Here is a 21,263-nt window from a genome sequence, read left to right as displayed (position 1 = left end):
CCTCACCTCACCTCATAATCAACCAAGTTACCGAACCTGACAACCCGATTCATTTTGTCAAGGTTGCTGGTGAATAATTCTAACCCGGAATACAAACAAATCACGAAGATGGTCAATATCGGGTATCTTTAAAAAAACATTGTACAAACAAGAAAACAAAAAAAGACATTTAGAGTAAACCTTAACTTTTATTTACGCACATGGAAGCTACTATACAACAGTAAAGAAAATTATTGTTTTTAAGTCTTTTTACAAGTTTACGCTAATTCGGCACCAGTACCTGAGCATAAAATCTTACTTGCATCCTTTGTGATTATGTTTACGCCATTCCACTTGAGCTTCCCGAGGTTAATTGGCACTCTCCTTTTGTCATTACAAAACAAAAATAAACAAATTCAAATTCTACACAGTGAGTGACAGAGTGAATTTCATTTTGGCAATATTTCTTAATATGGTGAATAAAATTTACACAAAACGGGGAGGGTAACATACGGTAAAGATATTTCCGGGGATAATCAATCATCTTATGCTTTCGCTGAGTTGGTTTCAGAGACATTACCACTGACTTTTGCTGTGAACTCACAGCCTGCCCCTAGCCACTCCAGTTATCATTGGTTTCAACACTGGCAATAATTCCATTGGCTTTCAGAGCCTGAGAAACGTCGTTGTCAACAGATTTGTTGGTGACCTCGATGCGGGATGCGAACCTCCCGGTTACTTGAACTTCACAGAAGGTCAAGAGATCATTGCTGTCAACCATACTGGTTTTCTGGATCTTGATGTAGCGGCCTACAGTGGGCGCCAAGCAGTTGACGGTGAAGTTAGCTCCTGCAGCGACGTTGCCAGTGATGGTGCCGCAAACTTTAGGGAACTCCAGGTACCTGTAGGGGTCTTTCAAAAGAGTACCGATGTTGATGTTTTGCAGGCGTTCAGCTTGAATGGAAAAGCACATGCTTTCTTAGTACCAAAAGACATATGTAACTCTGTACTTATATACATTAACCTTAAATGTATATAATTTTCATTTATTATTCAAAACATATGGCAGTATAAGATATGTATAAACTTTACGGCCTTTTCATGAGATTGGGCTGACTCAATATTAATGGATCATCTCTGACGTAGAGAACACAACATCCTAACACTCACCACAACAGTCGCCCCTGTTGGTGACGGTGATGGACTGGATGTCGAAGTAGGCGCCGAGGTCGATGTAGAAGGTGGGAGTTGTGTCGCCAATGGCGCTGGAGTAACAGCTTCTTCCGGTGACGAACTGGCTGTCAAAGTTGCCGTCAACAGCTAGGCCAGGGGAGGCAATCAAGTTGGCGGAAGGGAGACTAAACTGAGATTTAGCGCGTACTGGGCTATTCCTGGCGACGTTGGAGAAAGGAATATTCATGAAGTTTTCTGAAATTAAGAAATGAAAGAGTTGATATGAACCTTTACTTTGTGTTGAAGCATTCATGGCTACTGTTATGATGTAAATATCAAATTTAACGGCTATGTTTACCATGTAAAAGTTTGGATATCACATCTACTGAAAGTATTATTATGAAATCATATGTATGTAACGCTGAACAAGTATTGGAATTACAATGCCCTCTCTGCTGGAGTACTATTGCTGAAAGTAATATTAATGGTTTAATATAGGACAAAGTGTACATGCTATTGAAGTTGCCTCCGGAAACAACGACTTCGCAAATGGTGAGAGGGGCGGTGGCGGAGGGTTTTCTGATTCGGACGTAGCGTCCAGTCATCATCGGATAGCAGGAGCGTGCAACAGTCTGACCAAGGGCCACTCCATCAATGACCATGGAGCAGAACTCGGGAGTCTCGGAACTGGTGATGGGATTGAACTCAAAGACCTCGATTGTCAAACCACTCAGACGATCAGCTGAAAAGAGTAGATGCCTTGTTCAATCTTCAACGTGTATTTCTTTGAACAATGTGTCCATCCTTCATTACTTGTTTATTATATGACAAGAGTTGATACGGTTCTTGGGATATGTATTGTGTATAAAATCATCTGCTCGCTACCACCGATCCAGTGTTGCATTACTGGGATATACACCCTGGTATTATCGCCTGTGTCGTGGCAGGGGAATGATTAATACTTTAAAGTGGGTATCTTTGAACACATTCTACAAATACTGAATGTCGTTCGTTTATGCATGTGAGAGAATCATGACAAATTGGCCTCCAATAGGGTTGCGTTCACCTCTATGATCACAAAAGACGTTGGGAAAAGCTCTCTTAAACCACCATTGTTGATTCTGATACAATTTACGTGACTTTAAATCACATTCTATTTTATTTGTACTTTCGCATGGTATCTTCTTTCATCATGATATGAGTGAGTGAGTTAATATTTAACGTCACATCGGCAGTATTTCAGCCATATCGTCATGATATGATAATTGAAAAATATGTACACTGACGTTTCAGATACATGGCCATGTACAAGCAGGTAAGTGACGCTGCCATGCCAAAGTTAAACAGTGCTCTGTTTATCGACTTTATGTTTCGACTATCACGCCTCTCATTCAGTCAGCTCAACCTGATGAACGACACGTTATGGCACAGGACAGCCAACCAATTTAAAGTTACATACCACAACAGTCGCCCCTGTTGGTGAGGGTGAGGCCGGACACGAAGACCCGGGAACCCAGGTCCACGAACCAGAAGGGGTTGGGATCTGTCGCCACATCAGCGCTAGAGAAACATGAGCCGCCGAAGAAGTCGACGTTGAAGTTGCCGTCGACGGCGAGGTTTGAGTTGGCAGTGATAGGGGGCACACTGCTGACGAAGACACTGCTGGAGCCGGTGGGGCGATTCAGGGCGATGTTGTAGCCTGGGTATGCAAGAGAATAATTAAAGTTGAAACGCATTGTTTTAAAAGCCAACGATACTTCAACGTGTTTTGTATGTACGATATCAAAAGTGTAGCAGTTCTAGGCTTTGTAACCACTTTTTTAATGTATGATGCATATGAAAGCAGTTACTTACCAAAATTATTGGCTGTCGCCACTGCTAAGAGAGCCACCAAGCAAACGATGAAGACCATAGTGGAAGAGGGGATCGAATGATGACCAGTGATTGTGGATCACAGTTTATATTCGTATCAGGCGATTATATATTTAATGACTTCTTGGGCAATGAGACGTAATTGAGAGTTGTTAATAAGTAGGATTAATGCTTTTAGACCAGAAGAGCTCATTAGACCAGACCTGCCCGATAATTATCCCTGGGCTGTTATATCGTGAACTGAGTGAGTGAGTAAGTGAGTGAGTTGGGGTTAACGCCGCTTTTAACAGTATTCCAGTTATATCGCGGCGTGTCAGCGTAATGTGGGAGGAAAGCCCAAAGTGATGCAGGTCTCAGACGTTTACCGTTTTGGTGAAAACCACGAGCACGGGTATGGTGCTGACAAACCTAGAAACATAATCGCGGCGACCCGGAATTCGAACCCACAATCATAGGTTTCTGGCGTTCCCAAGGGACGCAACTCTGCACAGCGAATCGCGGCGCCTTAGACGACTGGGCCACCCGTGCCCCCATATCGTGAACTGAGACTCGATGCATTAAACGTAACAGGGCTCCGATCAAACACATAATTATAAGAAGATACGTTTAAAGTTAATTGTTCACATTGAATATATTTCTGACAATTTTATTCGATGAGCAGTAGCGGTGATTCCATTATAAGAACCTGTGACATGTTTTAATAAGAGGAAAATAAAATATGAGACGAAAAATCTACGAGCTAAGAGGAATTAAAGACTATCTGTCCCGAGTTAATAAATTGGTTGTCTTGGAGTAGGGGTGGGGGTGGAATTTCGCCCAAAGTGGACATAATGAACAATATTACGCAGCTGCCACAACCATTAACTTACTGTACCTAACGTGTTTACCCCATGATAATCATCTATGCCTTTACGGACAACTCGGTTCAAATGCATATACAGTCTCGAGAGATTCGGACAAGTAAAGATCCGGGGTAGAATAGGTCTTCAGCAACCCATGCTTACCGTAAAAAGCGACTTTGCTTGTCGTAAGAGGCAACTAACGGGATCGGGTGGTAAGGCTCTCTGACTTGGTTGATGCATGTCATCGATCCCAATTGCGTGAATCGATGCTCATTATATCAATCACTGGATTGTCTGGTCCAGACTCGATTATTTACAGACTGCCGTCATATATAGCTGGAATATTGCTGAGTGCGGCGTTAAACAACAAACAAACAAACTTGTAGAGGCGTTGTGTCAGTAAGTTTCTTGTTGGAACGACGTCACGTGAAACCGTTTGTGACCTCATGAATAATGAAAGACGCGATGCGGCAATGCGTTGATATCACGTCACGTTGTTAAGCACCACTTCGCCAAAAATTAAAAAAACGGAATTATTAACGTGCCAGTCAGTATAAAACATTTGTTATTCTGATTTATTGAAAGAAATGTTAAAGTTATCTGTACACCTCTGTGTAATATGCACATTTATTACCTACGAGGGCAAACATATAGGGGTTCATAAAAAATCATATGTGCCCTAAGGTCATATCACGTCACGAGACAACAGTGTATTGTTTCCGTCATCCGGACGGCATTGTTGACGTCATTCGAATTTTATTGTCACGTGAGGTCGGAATGACGTCACACTAGAAACGACGTCATAGCTGACGTCATTCGACAAGTTGTGGTCCCGCTGCTGTTGCAAACTTGCTGTCCTTATAGGTAAACACTAAAATTCGGCTCTGTATGAAGACATCTTCTTCGGTTTTAAATAGGACATTATATTCGTGTTCGTGTCATATTGTGTTCAGGATGCCTAAATTCCGGTATTTCCCTCTCTTGGAATTATGATTCTTGTGCCGTAATCATATTATGACATGAACACTCATATAATATCTTCTATATTTCATGAACCAAATCTCTCTTGATGTTTTCCTTTTGATGTTACAAATTAACATTTTGGGACTGAATTAATGTAGAAACAATCGGTATCTGACAAACAAGGTGTGTCCTCAGTCAGTCGTTTGTCAATGGTCAGCGTTACCAGTTTCAGCGTTAACTGTCCTTTAATTGATTTACAATCACACCTGCTCTTTAATAGCTTCAGGATCGGCTTAATGTAAGTGTGTTGTTAATTAACGAGAAGTCATAATGTTATGTTATCTGACCAAACATAATGACCGCCTCTTGTGGTATATAAGCGGTGACCTCAGACCTAAGGACATCATTCGATCACCACATCAACAATGGTTTTCATCATATGTTTAGCAGCTCTGGTCGCAGCGGCCAGCGCCAATAACTTCGGTAAGAAACGTGTACCATCTGATTTAGGGGCTATCTACTCATCATGTTATATGCCCCATAAAATACAACCAAGTATATATTATTCATATTACTGTTTTTCTCATATTTCATTTGCCTGTTTGCACCTACAGGCCAAAACATCGCTCTCAACCGCCCCACCGGCTCGAGCAGTGTCTTCGTCAACGGTGTGCCCCCCATCACTGCCAACTCAAACCTCGCCGTCGACGGCAACTTCAACTCCGACTTCTTTGGCGGCTCATGTTTCTCTAGCGCTGATGTGGCGACAGATCCCAACCCCTTCTGGTTCGTGGACCTGGGTTCCCGGGTCTTCGTGTCCGGCCTCACCCTCACCAACAGGGGCGACTGTTGTGGTAAGTTAGAAAAATACTCGACAGTCAAACCAGTTTACATTGCCTTAGACACATGTATAGTCCATATTCTAAATACACCACCAGTGCAAGACAGCCCGTCCATCCCAAAAATATAAAGGGAAGCAACATTCCATTACCTTGCGAAAGCCCTACTAAACGTCTCTATGTTATTTTTCATAAGAAAAATATGCATCGTATACTCAAAAGAGTTAATAGTTAATATAAGTGGAGCCTTCGTACTTTGAGATATAAACACATTATCCATATCCAGATCGATATTTTTATTCCACATTCCCAGTTCCATATCCACCATTTCATCCATATCCATATACACATTTTATCCATATCTATATACACATTTTATCATTATCCATGCCCACAGTTTTATCCACTCCTATACTCATACCCGCAGTTTTATTCAAATCAGTTTAAGGTAATTCCATATTTATATCTACAGTTTTATCCATACCTTTATTTATGTTCATAGGTATCTCCATACCTACAATTATATCCAAATATATTTCCATATTTATATCCACTCCAACAGTGATATCCATATCCCTATTTTTACCAACAGTTTTATCCAATTCACACATAACTACAGTTGTATCTATATGCACCGTTTTATCCATAAACCATATTTATACCAAAGTTTTATCCATAAGCCATATTTATACCAAAGTTTTATGCATAAGCCATATTTATGCCACAGTTTTATCCATAAGACATATTTATACAATAGGTTTTATCCATAAACCATATTTATACCAAAGTTTTATCCATAAGCCATATTTATACCAAAGTTTTATGCATAAGCCATATTTATGCCACAGTTTTATCCATAAGCCATATTTATACAATAGGTTTTATCCATAAGCCATATTTATACCAAAGTTTTATCCATAAGCCATATTTATGCCACAGTTTTATCCATAAGCCATATTTATACAAAAGGTTTTATCCATAAGCCATACTTATACCAAAGTTCTATCCATAAGCCATATTTATACCACAGTTTTATTCATAAGCCATATTTAAACCCACAGGTTTATCATAATCACAGCCAACAATGCCAGGCGTATTTATCAGCTGTACAAAACTTGCCGTCTACTTACGACATTCGGCATTTGAAGCTAGTTTGAAATCCCTGATCGCAGAGCGTCGAACCTGGACCTGAGAGTGTCGAACGAATGCCTTAGCCTCATGGCAAATTTATTATTCATATATGTAACTAAATAGACAAATGATTAAAGACGACAAAAGTATGTGTTATTGAAATTTGAAGAAGTGCATCTTCTGTGTCTCAGCTGATCGTCTGAGTGGTCTGACAGTCGAGGTCTTTGAGTTCAATCCCACAACCAGTTCCGAGACCCCCGAGTTCTGCTCCACGGTCATTGGTGGAGTGGCCCTTGGTCAGACTGTCTCACTCTCCTGCTCTCCGATGGTGACTGGACGCTACGTCCGAATCAGAAAACCCTCCGCCACCGCCCCACTCACCATCTGCGAGGTCGTTGTTTCCGGAGGCAACATCAAACGTGAGTATAAATGTGCCAACAGTGGTCAGTGGTCATCAATCGTTTCCCTGTTCTTATATTAATCATATCCATAATGCTATCTTACGTTGAACACGAATTTCGATATTCGGAAACATGCTTGCCAAATACCCATGATGTATTATTTGTAAAGATCGTTTGTGTAAACGAAGTCGGCCGGATCCGTTTGACCCTAATGCAGTCATTCGGTAATAATAGGTGTTTGTAGACCGAATTGGATAATCAAGTGGAATATGTCCGAGGAAAACATTATCTGTACGAAAAAACATAAATGTAATCGTTTTAAATATATATTCTTTCTTTTTTAAACTTTTATTTATCTATTTCATTATATGATTACTCTCTGGACAACATTGACTAGTAGCTTGATTGAAGAAAGTGATTCTGTATATACTATCACAACAGCTTATTCTTAAATAGACTGGGATACACACGAATGTATAATCTTTACAATTTGGCCTATACGTGTATACGCCGTGGTATTGACCACGTAAGATGTTTTCTATTTCTGCAATTTCAGCGAAATTTAACGGTGTCAATCCCACCAACGTCGCCCTGAATCGCCCAGCGCGAGCTTCCTCTCAGTTTACTTTCGCTGCCGCCAACCTGGTTGCCTCCCCTGGCCTCGCCGTGGACGGCAACTTTGACAGCCAGTTCGTCACCGGAAGGAGCTGTTTCTCCAGCACCACTGGTGACCTAACTCCCACCTTCTACATCGACCTCGGCGCCTACTACTACATCAGCTCCGTCACCGTCACCAACAGGGGCGACTGTTGTGGTAAGCATGGCACCATGTTCTACCCGTGAAGATCCGGGGTAAAATAGGTCTTCAGCAACCCATGCTTGCCGTAAAAGGCGACTATGCTTGTCGAAAGAGGCGACTAACGGGATCGGGTGCACGTGGTCAGGCTCGCTGACTTGGTGGATGCATGTCATCTATCCCAATCGCGTGTATCGATGCTCATGATATCAGTGACTGGATTGTCTGGTCCAGACTATATCTACAGACCGCCGTCATGTAGCTGGAATATTGCTGAGTGCGGCGTAAAACAACAAACCAACCAACCAATCTATTGAATTAATTTGGATGTAATATCATTACATGTTTTAGCGACGTACACAATATTGTGCATGTTGTTGGCCGATAGTGTGTTCATGAATCAGTACGGCTTTGGTGTTATAAGCTAATGACTTTAAAAATTCTGTAATATCTAATATGTAACTCTACCTTGGGCGTTAGCATCACAGCGCCACGTTATTTACATTGGTTTTCAAACATACCAATCCTATCTTAATAGTTTTGAGAATTATACCTTTGTTAATATGACCTGAAGACGATTTATTTGTGCCCTGTGGTTTTGCCTGTATGACACGGTGACGTCATTGCCTTCTACAGCCGAGCGTCTCCGCAACATCGACGTCGGGATCCTTGTAAAGGACCCCTTCAAGTTCCTGGAGTTTCCACATCTCTGTGGTAGCATCACTGGCAACGTCGCTGCAGGAGCGAACTTCACCGTCAACTGCTTCTACCCCGCCGTTGGCCGCTTCATCAAGATCCAGAAGACCAGTATGGTCGACAGCAACGACCTCTTAACTCTCTGTGAAGTACAGGTCAGCGGAAGGTCCGCTTCCCACAGCGAGGTCACCCACAAGTTTGTGGACGATGACGTTCAGCGTGCAGTGGTTGAAAACAACGCTGGTCTTACCAATGTAGATATCGGTCATGTCAATGGTGCCTTTGATTTTGGTTTCAACGGGAAGTGAATAAGTCACGGTTGATTTGTGAAGTGTTAATAATCTGACGACTCATTACTTTCCCTGGAACACATTTTAAGTGTCTGTATCAGCATGCCATGGCTTGATGTTTATGCCATTATTTGCTAATATACATTCACATTTAGCGCAATAAGCGCCCACGGCGATATTTGCAAAACATTGGCTAGTGAACAATCCCAATTAGCACCCCTTCCGATTGGTCAATGTACAAAAGACTTATTTATTCGCACTCGTGTGTTATATGCACCCTTAGTTATGGGCATTTAAATTCTGGAAAAAGATATCTTTCGTATATAAACATTTCAGGCGGTCAGAAAAAAACACGAAATTTATCTTTCAACTGTTTTTCACCAAAATGATATTCTAATAAGAGCCCCCTATTTCTAATTTTGAGAGCGCCCTGGGCGCTTATTACATCGTATACGGTATATACATATATATATATATATATATATATATATATATATATATATATATATATATATATAAAAATATATAGATATATATATATAGATAGATATATATAGATGTATATAAATTATTATTATTACTGGTATTCATCTATTATCTATCTTTTAATGTACTCATAGGAGGTCATGGCGTGATTTCAGCATGTTCTATAACAAATAATGAATGTGACAGTTGGTCACGGTGAATAACAAAAATTACCTACTGAGATTACCTCACTCAAAGTTTGCGTAATTCGGTATGCAAATAAAACGTCACATGTAAAACTTGGGTTTATGTATCTTTGACATCATTCCAAAGCAGGAAATAGCCGTAGAATGGGTTGGATGGTTGGTTGGTTGGTTGGTTGGTTGGTTGGTTGTTTAACGCCGCACTCAGCAATATTCCAGCTATATGACGGCGGTCTGTAGATAATCGAGTCTGGACCAGACAATCCAGTGATTGATATCATCGATGCGCAATTGGGATCGATGCCATGCATCAACCAAGTCATCGAGCCTGACCATCCGATCCCGTTGGTCGGCTCTTACTTCAAGCATAGTCGCAAGCCTGGGTTGCTGAAGAGTGATTCTACCCCGGATCTTTACGGAGGATGGGAAGCTTGTCATACACTAAAACGAAAATGTTTCAGTGTGATAATTATGGTTACTGGTCGTCGGTTACTCATCAGTTAACGATGGTTAAAAACATCTCATCAGGCACTGATAGTAGAATACATCTCATCAGGCAAGGATAGTAGATAACATCTCATCAGGCAAGGATAGTAGAAAACATCTCATCAGGCAAGGATAGTAGAAAACATCTCATCAGGCGTTGATAGCAGAAAACATCTCATCAGGCACTGATACGTAGAAAACATCTCAACAGGCACTGATACGTAGAAAACATCTCAACAGGCACCGATAGTAGAAAACATCTCATCAGGCACTGATAGTAGAAAACATCTCATCGGGCACTGATAGTAGTTGGTTGGTTGGTTGGTTTTTTAACGCCGCACTCAGCAATATTCAGGCTATATGACGGCGGTCTGTAAATAATCGAGTCTGGACCAGTGATTCATATCATGAGTATCGACCCACGCAATTGGGATTGATGACATGCAACAACCAAGTCAGGGAGCCTGACCACCCGATCCCGTTAGTCACTGATAGTAGAAAACATCTCATCAGGCACTGATAGTAGAAAACATCTCATCAGGCACTGATAGTAGAAAACATCTCATCAGGCACTGATAGTAGAAAACATCTCACCAGGCACTGATAGTAGAAAACATCTCATCAGGCACTGATAGTAGAAACCACCTCATCAGGCACTGATAGTAGAAACATCTCACCAGGCACTGATAGTAGAAAACATCTCATCAGGCACTGATAGTAGAAACCACCTCATCAGGCACTGATAGTAGAAACATCTCATCAGGCACCAATAGTAGAAACATCTCATCAGGCACTGATAGTAGAAACATCTCATCAGGCACTGGTAGTAGAAAACATCTCATCAGGCACCGATAGTAGAAAACATCTCATCAGGCACTGATAGTAGAAAACATTTCATCAGGCACTGATAGTAGAAAACATCTCAGCAGGCACCGATAGTAGAAAACAACAAAAGGTTGAACAACCGAAAGCACCCGCCCCTTCAGCTGACCATCAATTTTGACACAATCGTTTACTTTTATAGCTTCGGTTGCCATTGTGATAGGATCATTCGCTTGACGATAGATTCATCGTCTGCTATATGTACTTTAATTTTCATGTCGTTTATTATTCTAATTAATGAATATTTTCTCATCCGTATATTTAGAACATATTTCTTTTTCGATTTCATCATAATTCATCTGAACAAAAAGTATTAGTAATCACGCCCTGGTGAGAATCGGTACACTTTTATAGTAGCCATTTTGTCAGGTCATGTGATGTATCATGTGCCCGGCCAAAAATAGTTCCGTTTGCACGTGATGTTATTAAACAATGTGGGTGAGGTGAGGTGAAATGGGGTCAAACGTCGCGTCCAAGATTATTGCACTTATATAGCGACGTGCATGCACGTGTGTGTGTGTGTGTGTATGTGTGTGTGACTGCTTGTACTAGACCGGGCTGATGCCGATTTACAGTGCTAGCTCACCGAGTTACCATGTCAGTTTAACATGAATACCCCACTCAGACACAGTATACTTACTCCGAGCCGACCAGCCCTTGCTTTAGCCCCTTAATGCCGAGCGCCAGACAGGGTAACAACAAGTACCATCTTTTAACGTCTCGAACCCCTGACCTTCCGCTCTTCGTGCCGACGCTCTACCGCTAGACCACGGAGGCGGTCCATTAAACAATGTGTAATATCGATGTATGTTTATTCAACGGGTTATCTCTTCACGGATGAGTAATAAAAGTTTGTAAAGAGGTGCATGTCGAGTCGAACGGGAGAATATGTATTATTCTTACTAATGAAAACACTCGACGCATGAACCATTCTATAGCACTAGCAAATTGGGAATATCACTGATTTATGAATGTGTGGGGATGTGTTTGGACAGTCGGAAACCAATTCGGACGATGTGGAATAGACTGATGGGGATTGGATGCACTGAAACTTTTGTGTTCTGTGATCATTTTCAACGTCAGGCTGTGTTATGTTTGGAGTTTGGAATTTGTCGTGTGTGCTGTAATACTTTGCTTAGCTAGTGTTTTTTGTCACCTGAGATGGACCTACTGTATGACCTGGTGCCAGCTTCATGTCTGTGCCCCGTCTATCTTCAAGTGCCGCCGCTTCTCGGCCTAGAATGCACGGAGGAGGTCGGCCAATATGTTTTCGTCTCCAGTCATCAATCGGTAAAACAGCAATGGCCAGATTTTTTGGGGGGTCTAATTTAGGTTACTTTCCTAACCTTATTTTGTTTTATGGTTTCTCAAAATCTTGGATTTCTTTCGGGTTTCAGTTTGGGAATGTCCAGGAGCATTCGATTTGATCTGTGTCGGCGGCCACATCTGAGCAGGGTACGACATTTCGTTCGCTTTAAAAGGTATATAACAAGCAAGGATCAAAAAGAAAGTTGAAAAACTAGTTGATCGTAAAGACCGATTTCGAATTTGGGGAAACCCCGGAAGTAGTGCCGGCAAATATTCTCACGATCAACTTCACCAAAAAAATGTTCACATCGTGTGAACCTTTTTTGTCCGTTCACAGGTGTGTGAACTCCAAATATCAGATCTCGTGACTATCCATTCAGCCAATCAGCTGCATAAAGGAACTTCAAAGTATGAAATTACTAGCATTTATTTCAAATTACATTTCAAGCGACAATGTGTATGGACATTATATACTGAGTAAATTAGCTGATACTGTACGAGAGAGATAAACCACGAGAGATGAACTGACGCAGACACAGAACTGAGTTGAAAATGAAGCTGGAGGTAACAATGCTATCTTAAATGTCAGTGGGAAGAACACCGCAACAAAGGAAGTACTCCTTGGAGTTGCAGCTTTGTCGGTCCCAGAGGTAGTTTCCGTGGTCGTTGCAACGTAGCAGGGCGCAGTTGTCAGACCTCGGGTCGTTGCCCACCACCTGTGAGTCGGAGAGGCCCAGAAACGGCGTCATGTGGCTGGTCCCATTAAGAAGGGGATATGTGAAGTTGGTCGGATAGACCGCGTCTCCGTACAGGTACCGCCAGGTCTCCTTGTCTTCCATATCGGTAGCACCAATCCAGTAGTTGGCATCTATAGAGAATAAATGTTAAAATAACATTTTTAGGATTTGGGAAAGTTTGTTCGTTTGTTGTTTAAAGCCGCACTCCGCAATATTCCAGCTATATGACGGCGGTCTGTAAATAATCGAGTCTGGACCAGACAATCCAGTGATTGACATCATGAACATCGATCCACGCAATTGGGATCGATGACATGCATCTACCAAGTCAGCGAGCCTGACCACCTGATCCCGTTAGTCCCTCTTACGACAAGCACAGTCGCCTTTTACGGCAAGCATGGGTTCCTGAAGACCTATTCTAACCCGGATCTTCCTGAACTGGGACAGAAGATAACGAGTGAAGGGGGGTAGTGTGATACTGTAGCTTCACGTCGAAATCAGCATATTCCAGCTGTGTCATTGCGGGCAGTAAATAATGGAGTCTTGGTAAACCAGTGGTTAATGGTAGGAGCAACGATTCCATGTCTGGGTTGGAGGTGAGGTGAGGTGAAATTGGGTTTAACGTCGCGTCCAAGATTATTGCACTTATATAGCGACGTGCAGGTACGTGTGTCTTCTTGTGGCTGCTTGTACTTGTCCGGACTGATGCCGATTTATAGTGCTAGCTCACTGAAATGCCATGCCTCAGTTTTAACATGAATATCCCACTCAGACACAGTATACTGACTCCGAACCAACCAGTCCTTGTTTTAGCCCCTTAATGCCGAGGGCCAGACAGGGTAACAACAAGTACCATCTTTTAACGTCTTTTGGTATGACTCGGCTGGGGATTGAACCCCGGACCTTCCGGTCTGGGTTGGACACACAATCAGCGAGGTCACACGTTGTGAACACAGACACTCATGGTCGGCTGTTCTAACAAGCATGAGGTACGTGGAATGTGGACATAATGCTTTAGTTTGTTTGTTTAGTGTGTGTGTGTGTGTGTGTGTGTGTTTGTTTGTTAGTTTGTTGTTTAACGCCGAACTCTGCAGTTTGGCGGCGGTCTGTAAATAATTGAGTCTGGACCAGACAATCCAGTGATTGACAACTTGAACATCGAACCACGGAATTGAAATACCATGACATGCATCAACAAAGTCAGCAAGCCTGACAACCCGATCCCGTTTGTCGTCTCTTACGAAAAGCACGGGTTGCTGAAGGCATTTTATGACCTGGATCTTCACGGGTCACATGTTTTTTTACCCATAATCGTTCTTGTAGCGCAGACAAAAAGCATACATATAACACATACAGATATAGTTATAATTCATTCTCACAATACGATTTCTGAACACAAATCAGAGAAATGAATTATGTTTTAACATACTGGAACTATTCAGGGGAGGTAACTCACCTTTGGGATTAGCGGGTAAGATAGAGGTGACGAAGTTGTTCATGTCGGTTGTGCGAATTTCTGCCAGATCTGTGAAGAGGATGTTGCAGTACTCCTGGGAACACACGGCGTTATAAGATGTATACATGGCTATCAATCGCATGGGTAGCGCGGCGGAGTGAATCCGAAAAGGAAGTCACCTGATATGTTAGTGAGTGTGTGAGTGAATGAATAAATTTGATTGTCTGTTGTTTAACGCCGCACTCAGCACTATTCCAGCTATATGATGGTGGTCTGTATAAAAATCAAGACTGGACAGGAAATCCAGTGATTGACACCATGAGCATTTTATCCACGTAATTGAAATACGATTACATCCATCAAAAAAGCCAGTGAGCATGACCACCCGATCCGTTAGTCGCCTCTTATGATAAACAAAGTCGCCTCTTACGACAAACACAGTCGCCTCTAACGACAAGCATGTATCAATTCTAACCCATCAGATTGCCAGCTAAATGCATGACACATTGGTGTGTGCCGTGGTACATTTCTATGTCCAGTACTGTTCGTACCTGTGCTGTTTGCGATCGATTGTGTGATTTGGTAACTAGGATTACCTGAGCCTGAGCGAATGTAGTCGCGAAGCAGGAACTATAGAAGCAGAAGCGATCTAGTTGTTCATATCCGGCCGGACAAGCTGTGACAAAATACATCGATACATTCATGTTGGAAATATGTTTGAGCCACAAAAGACTGTTCAGCTTGCGATGGTTTTGACTGTCGAATTGTACCTCTGATCAGACACGTACATTCCAGCTAATCCAAAGATACTCGCTGACGTAGTACTAACATCATTTATTTTCTAAGATAGGTATGATTTAAATCCAAATGAAAGACATTCAGACTGTTGTGTACTCTACCTTACTTGTCTGGACCAGGCAATCCGGTGATTAATATCATGAGCAACAATCCACGCAATTGGGATCGAAAGCATGCATCAACCAAATCAGCGAGCCTGACTAACGGGATCGGGTGGTCAGGCTCGCTGACTTGGTGGATGCATGTCATTGATCCCAATTGCGTGGATTGATGCTCATGATATTAATCTCTGGATTGTCTGGTCCGGACTCGATTATTTACAGACCGCCGCCATATAGCTGGAACATTGCTGAGTGCGGCTTTAAACAACAAACCAACCAACAAACCTTACTAGTCGCACTTGATGACTATCCACTAAATTCCTGCGACCTTTCATATATATAGGAAAACATTTACTGTGTGGGCAACTTTGCATAACAGGGTATGTATGCTGGTATAAAGTTTTTACCTTACATATGGATAAAATGTTAATCTTAAAGTAAACAGTCTAGTTTCTGTGTCAGCGCGCCGAAACAACATCTGCATCTATGTATATCAAAGGCGACAAGACCTGCCAAAAATGACGTAATTATATGCACAAAGGTACTCACGGAAATGAAAAAAAAACTGGTTTTTTTACCTCAGATCTTAAATAAATGCAGTTAATCTACAAAATATGTAAATATTCAAACAACTAAATTAGTACTAATTGGGCCGTGGCACAAATACAGCGTATCAAATGTTTTTTACCTTTTTACATGTAAAAGTGTGTAAAAATGTGAATAAAACAGACTATTGTGAAACAGGGCATAACCAGGTGTAAGTAGATCAAGGTGACCAATGACACCTTGACGACAGGTGAGAACAGGTGCATAATGCCTATAGTTTGTTTCTGCTATGTCAGTTTGGACTTAGTTTTATTTTTGAATGTTGAAAGTGCCGACAAATTACCTCCTGTAAAGTACATTTTGTATTGTTCACAGAGATCAAACTAGCAAATCCAGACTAGTACTTTTCGAGTTGTTTTGTTATTTCGTATTTACAGCTACGTAACACTTTGTGTCGATTTTTAAATTGAGAAAAACAGTTTTTTTTCATTTCCGTGAGTACTTTAGGTTACTTACGGAACTAGGTTACAATACACTTGCGATAACGGTATCCTTAATTACGTTCATAGGTTCATGTCAGTATTACTATATGTCGGGGCGGTTGGGTAGCCTAGCGGTTAAAGCGTTCGCTCGTCACGCCGAAGATCCGGGTTTGATTCCCGGCATGGGTACAATGCGTGAAGCCGATTTCTGGTGTCCCCCGCCGTGATATTGCTGGAATATTGCTAACAGCGGCGTAAAATCATACTCACTCAGTGCTATATGTTACAAATACGGATCAACCCGTTAAAGAAGCCAATATGCTCTGTAAGATTATACTGAATCCTTCTACATCTCCGATTGGCCAAATAATGTTTATAATCTAAATACGGAAAACAAACTAAAAAAGAAAATACTTTATTTCATCGAATGTGATCTTTGAATAGGGATTTCATTTGGAAAATAAATTCTTGGGGTCATCATTTCATTAGCTCCCAGGGAGTTTATGAATACAACTCCCGTTCAGATTGAAAAATATGTATGTTTCTAGCTAGGTAACGATATTTTGCATTTTAACACAATAAATGAGATCATGTAAAATCAAATGACAGTAGTTTTCTTGATATTCCCCAGGATGGAACACACAACCTTCGTATCTGTAGCCCAGTGAGTGTACCACAAGGTAACATAGGCGCTTTTTAGAATGTCTTTTTCAAGTACCGTACGCCATCAACAGATATTTTACGCCCGTTTCCTAAGGTCCATGGAAAGTATGTTTGACACATACAAATTTTGATAAATGTTTTAAGTTTCTTTTTTCGGTTTGTAAGTTAGATTTAACACTTCCCCTAGTTTTTTGTTCATATTTAAACAAATTATCCCGATGCGGGTTTTAAATATCATAAAAACTCTCTGACGTGCTCTATCCTTAACATAAAAAACGAACACACATATAATACCATAAAAATATTTAAAAACACAAACAAGGCAACCAGTCGACCCAAACAGGATTATGATAGACTATAAGAAATGACAAAAATAGAATAAAATAAAATACGGACAAAATAAGAGAATACAACAGTTAAACACCAACGACGGTATTGGCGTTCTTGTTTTGCCCGTTTTTATGAACGGGGAATAATTAACAGAACTTGCTAAACCTCATTTCAGAATCTTGCAATTCCTTTGGTTAATCCGTACCTCGTGTCGAAACAGTACATTTAAATGTAGACTGACACTGACCTCGAATTTTGACTCGTCACATGATCAGTATTGACCTGTCACGTGATGAGTTTTGAGTCGTATGCTAGAAAACAAGATGGTGTCTGGTACTAATGAGTGAGTGAGTGAGTTGGGTTTAACGCCGCTTTTAACAGTATTCCATTTATATCTTAATGTGGGTGGAAAGCCCGAAGTGATGCAGGTCTCAGACGTTTACCACTTCGGTGAAACCCACGAGCACGGGTATGGTGCTGACAAACCTAGACACATAATCGGGGCGAACCGGGATTCGAACCCATAATCATAGGTTTCTGGCGTGTCCAGGGGACGCAACTCTGCACAGCGAATCGCGGCGCCTTAGACGACTGGGCCCCCCGTGCCCCCCGTCTGGTACAAACACTTCACGGTCCGCAGCTAAGTTATTGTAATGAAACAGAGGACGGTTTAAAGGCTTCATAAACACCAATGTGAATTTAAGTATAACAAAACAATTGATCTCTCTTGACGAGGTCAATATGCGAAAATAGGAACCCTCGGACCCGACACCTTCGGCGATCTGACCGGACCGGCCACATGTTTTCGTATATTGACCTCGTCAGGGCTAATTATTTGTAGATTATCGAGGGAAGGTAGCACATGAAATCATGTTTTGAAATGTAAAAGAAACCATTGTATACGTACGTAACGCCGATCCCTGGACTTGTACCTCACAGAACTGGAGGGTGTCGAAATTATCAAGTGCCATTTTAGATATCCGAATGTAACGACCGACCACATAGTCTGGACAAATGATTGCTATAGTTCCGGCAGCTGGAACGCCACCTGAGACCAGTCCGCACACCTCGGGTGTTTCCGTGAATGGGAAACGGTCAAATACCTCGATAGTTATATTTCTGATACGCTCATCTGAAAACAGAAATGTAACGGATCTGAATTTCAAACTTTGAATTGATTTTAACACCATTGTATTTTTGTTTGTTTGTTTGTGTGTTGTTTAACGCCGCACTCAACAATAACCCAGCTATAAAACGGCAGTCTGTGTAAGTAATCGAGTCTGGACCATACAATCCAGAGATTGATTTCATGAGCAACGATCCACGCAATTGAGATCGATGACATGCATCAACCAAGTCAGCGAGCATGACCACCCGATCCCGTCAGTCGCCTTCCTACGACAAGCATAGTCGCATTGTACAGCAAGCATGGGTTTCTGTTCATTACAATTTGGAATCGGGCTGATCGTACGTCACTCGATTTTTCTTTGATTGGTTTGTCACGCAGTCAACCCTTAGTTTCCCTTTCAGCACCACAGTTATAAGAAATCATAAGACATCTCTGTGAAAAGTAGATTCGACTGTACGATTTCGCCCATATCATTAACAAATAGAAAATCTTCCACGATCTATCCACAATGAGCCACCATTTTGACCATCTCATTCCCGTGAAGATCAGGGGTAGAATAGGTCTTTAGCAACCCATGCTTGCCGTAAAAGGCGACTATACTTGTCGTAAGAGGCGACCAACGGGAGCGGATGGTCAGGCTCGCTGAACTGGTTGATGCATGCCATCGAATCCCAAATGCGCGGATCGATGGTCATGTCAATCACTGGATTGTCTGGTCCAAACTTGATTATATTTACAGACCGCCGACATTTAGCTGGAATATTACTGAGTTTGGCGTTAGAAAGCAAACAAACAAAGATTCCCATTTTACATTTTTACGAAATGTGAGATATATCGTAAACATTTCAAAAATAATTTAATACATACCACAGCAATCTCCTCTGTTAAAAAGGGTGATAGAGTCGATGACGTAGAACGCTTCAAGGTCCACATACCAGAAAGGTTCAATGTCGTTAACGTCGCTGCTAAAACAGCTCCCATTGAAGAAAATGGGGTCTATGTTTCCATCGACAGCTAGAGATGGGCCATAAGTAACACCTGAGAACGAAAACGCGGTCGACGAACCTGTTGGTCTGTTCAATGCTATGTTCGGAGGCGGGGGGGCTACAAAAAAGACATGGACGTTTCAGTACATAGCAGTGCATATATACAGTATGAAACAATACTTTCTTCACATGGGAGTAAACACATCTGTGTAAAGTCACCAAATCTATAAGGCACAAGGTGTACATTTCCGTCAATAATACATTACTGTGAGACTGCGGGGAAAAAATATGATCGAGGGTTTGGGCACAAACATAAAAATTAATTGTGTCCTTAAGAGTTGTCTCCGGGTCGGGAAACCAGTCTAGTCTCGATGTTGTGACCTCACTGCTTCCCTCTCTCTTTATTGTACGGGTTACGTCACTATTCGGCAACGTCCGGAGGTCGTCATAATCCGTTTTTTTTACATTCGTTGTTAGAGAATTGCAATTACCCATAATTTTTATTCTCTGGCGATTGAATCGCATACTTTTATCTTGTATTGATTTGCTATGTGTTGTCTCGTATATGTATGCAAACTTAATGTTTTGAAAATGTTTTTGTAACTTTGATTTTCGCGCAGTAGCCGGGTTGTCTGTACTGGTGGATATTTCTCAATTATTTATGGTCATTTTTGCCACCTCAATAATGGTACATATGTGGTTGTACATCGTTTGTGGTACCGTTGGATAGCATATGAAAAGGGTTTTAGTTCCGTATTGGTGTAGTTGCTTGTTTGCTATTCGGTTTTTCCGGATATCAGGAAACACACCAGGCTATCGCAGTCCCACTGCTGAAAAGGATTCTTGTTCTCTACTTCGTCCGCGAACACGTATATAACCCTTGGCGAAATCATGTGTCTTTACCCCCATGTACCGTCAGAGAAAGGGTCGTCGAAACTTAGATTTCGTTAGTAAGTGGTTTTGGGTACTGACTTACTCTGGTGGTATTGAGATAAAACATATCGGCCAGGCTTTTATATTTCGTACTCCGTTTTTCTAGTAATCCGTCGCCTTTTTCGGCAATCATGGATCGATCAACACCTTTCTACCCCGGATCTTCACGGGTCATAACTCACTTGAAAAACGGGCATGCACTAACATACATCTTGGACATACCTGTTGCCAATCCCAGGGAGGCTACGGCGATGTACAGACACAGCAACGGCATGGCGATGGTAATGCCGGTCGGCATCTGCTATACGCTTTATGTAGCCTTCATTTAATTATTTTAGTTTGAATTGGCAGTGTAAATACAATTCAAGCTCAGCATGCATCAAATTAGACGGAAAGTCACACGTGTCAATTACCTGCTCATCGCCCTCGAAATCGGATTGGAATTGGCAATTTCTCATTGTCAGCATGCAGTGTGTTGACAAGTGTACAACCAACATTAAATGAGTTATCAAAACCATTGAGACAATGGACGATATAGGATAGAGGCCCTTTTTCACCCACCCAAATCGTATAGTTGTTGACAAATTTGAAATACTTGTACCAAATCAAGCAGACGTGTTCAAATGACAGACAACCTTTCGTTCGCAGACTTGCACGTTTTGGTCTTCTGACATGATGAAGTATATAACTTGTGGTAAAATGATTGAAGAACACCGATTTTTCCCAACTTCAAGAAAAAAATCTAATCACGAGGACGTCTATTTTGTAACTATGTG

The 21,263-nt window shown here is 41.6% G+C and overlaps 3 protein-coding genes across 3 annotated transcripts; 1 reads left to right on the top strand and 2 right to left on the bottom strand.

Annotated features, from left to right (window-relative positions):
* Positions 1 to 592: 592 nt before the first annotated feature.
* Positions 593 to 3,064, bottom strand: LOC139459021 (uncharacterized). The gene is made up of 5 exons (XM_071240463.1): positions 3,007 to 3,064; positions 2,612 to 2,851; positions 1,667 to 1,894; positions 1,150 to 1,407; positions 593 to 933 (listed from the first exon to the last, which is right to left on the bottom strand). The coding sequence occupies exons 1-5, from the start codon at positions 3,062 to 3,064 to the stop codon at positions 593 to 595; spliced, it is 1,125 nt and encodes a 374-aa protein (XP_071096564.1).
* A 2,190-nt stretch (positions 3,065 to 5,254) lies between these two features.
* LOC139459020 (uncharacterized) lies at positions 5,255 to 9,000 on the top strand. The gene is made up of 5 exons (XM_071240462.1): positions 5,255 to 5,312; positions 5,444 to 5,683; positions 6,991 to 7,218; positions 7,757 to 8,014; positions 8,633 to 9,000. The coding sequence occupies exons 1-5, from the start codon at positions 5,255 to 5,257 to the stop codon at positions 8,998 to 9,000; spliced, it is 1,152 nt and encodes a 383-aa protein (XP_071096563.1).
* A 3,904-nt stretch (positions 9,001 to 12,904) lies between these two features.
* On the bottom strand, positions 12,905 to 20,761 carry LOC139458496 (uncharacterized). Its single transcript, XM_071239933.1, has 6 exons — positions 20,710 to 20,761; positions 19,436 to 19,672; positions 18,347 to 18,571; positions 15,116 to 15,195; positions 14,520 to 14,613; positions 12,905 to 13,194 (listed from the first exon to the last, which is right to left on the bottom strand). Exons 1-6 carry the CDS (start codon positions 20,759 to 20,761, stop codon positions 12,905 to 12,907), a joined length of 978 nt encoding a protein of 325 aa, XP_071096034.1.
* Between the last annotated feature and the right edge of the window lie 502 nt (positions 20,762 to 21,263).

Source organism: Haliotis cracherodii, unplaced genomic scaffold, assembly GCF_022045235.1.
Source record: "Haliotis cracherodii isolate W230 unplaced genomic scaffold, xgHalCrac1.p SCAF_13, whole genome shotgun sequence".
Lineage (NCBI taxonomy): Eukaryota > Metazoa > Mollusca > Gastropoda > Lepetellida > Haliotidae > Haliotis > Haliotis cracherodii.
This window is presented reverse-complemented; position numbering and strand designations above follow the sequence as displayed.

Bases quoted from the DNA above. Each gene is read 5' to 3' on its own strand.
- LOC139459021 (XM_071240463.1), bottom strand. From the start codon at position 3,064: ATGGTCTTCATCGTTTGCTTGGTGGCTCTCTTAGCAGTGGCGACAGCC. The intron at 2,852-3,006 runs GTAAGTAACTGC...TTGCATACCCAG, and splicing joins GGCGACAGCCAATAATTTTG to GCTACAACATCGCCCTGAAT. The intron at 1,895-2,611 runs GTATGTAACTTT...TACTCTTTTCAG, and splicing joins CAACAGGGGCGACTGTTGTG to CTGATCGTCTGAGTGGTTTG.
- LOC139459020 (XM_071240462.1), top strand. From the start codon at position 5,255: ATGGTTTTCATCATATGTTTAGCAGCTCTGGTCGCAGCGGCCAGCGCC. The intron at 7,219-7,756 runs GTGAGTATAAAT...CTGCAATTTCAG, and splicing joins TTCCGGAGGCAACATCAAAC to CGAAATTTAACGGTGTCAAT. The intron at 8,015-8,632 runs GTAAGCATGGCA...TGCCTTCTACAG, and splicing joins CAACAGGGGCGACTGTTGTG to CCGAGCGTCTCCGCAACATC.
- LOC139458496 (XM_071239933.1), bottom strand. From the start codon at position 20,761: ATGCCGTTGCTGTGTCTGTACATCGCCGTAGCCTCCCTGGGATTGGCA. The intron at 15,196-18,346 runs GTACGTATACAA...ATTTTGTCACAG, and splicing joins AGTCCAGGGATCGGCGTTAC to CTTGTCCGGCCGGATATGAA. The intron at 13,195-14,519 runs GTGAGTTACCTC...TATTCTCTATAG, and splicing joins CTTACCCGCTAATCCCAAAG to ATGCCAACTACTGGATTGGT.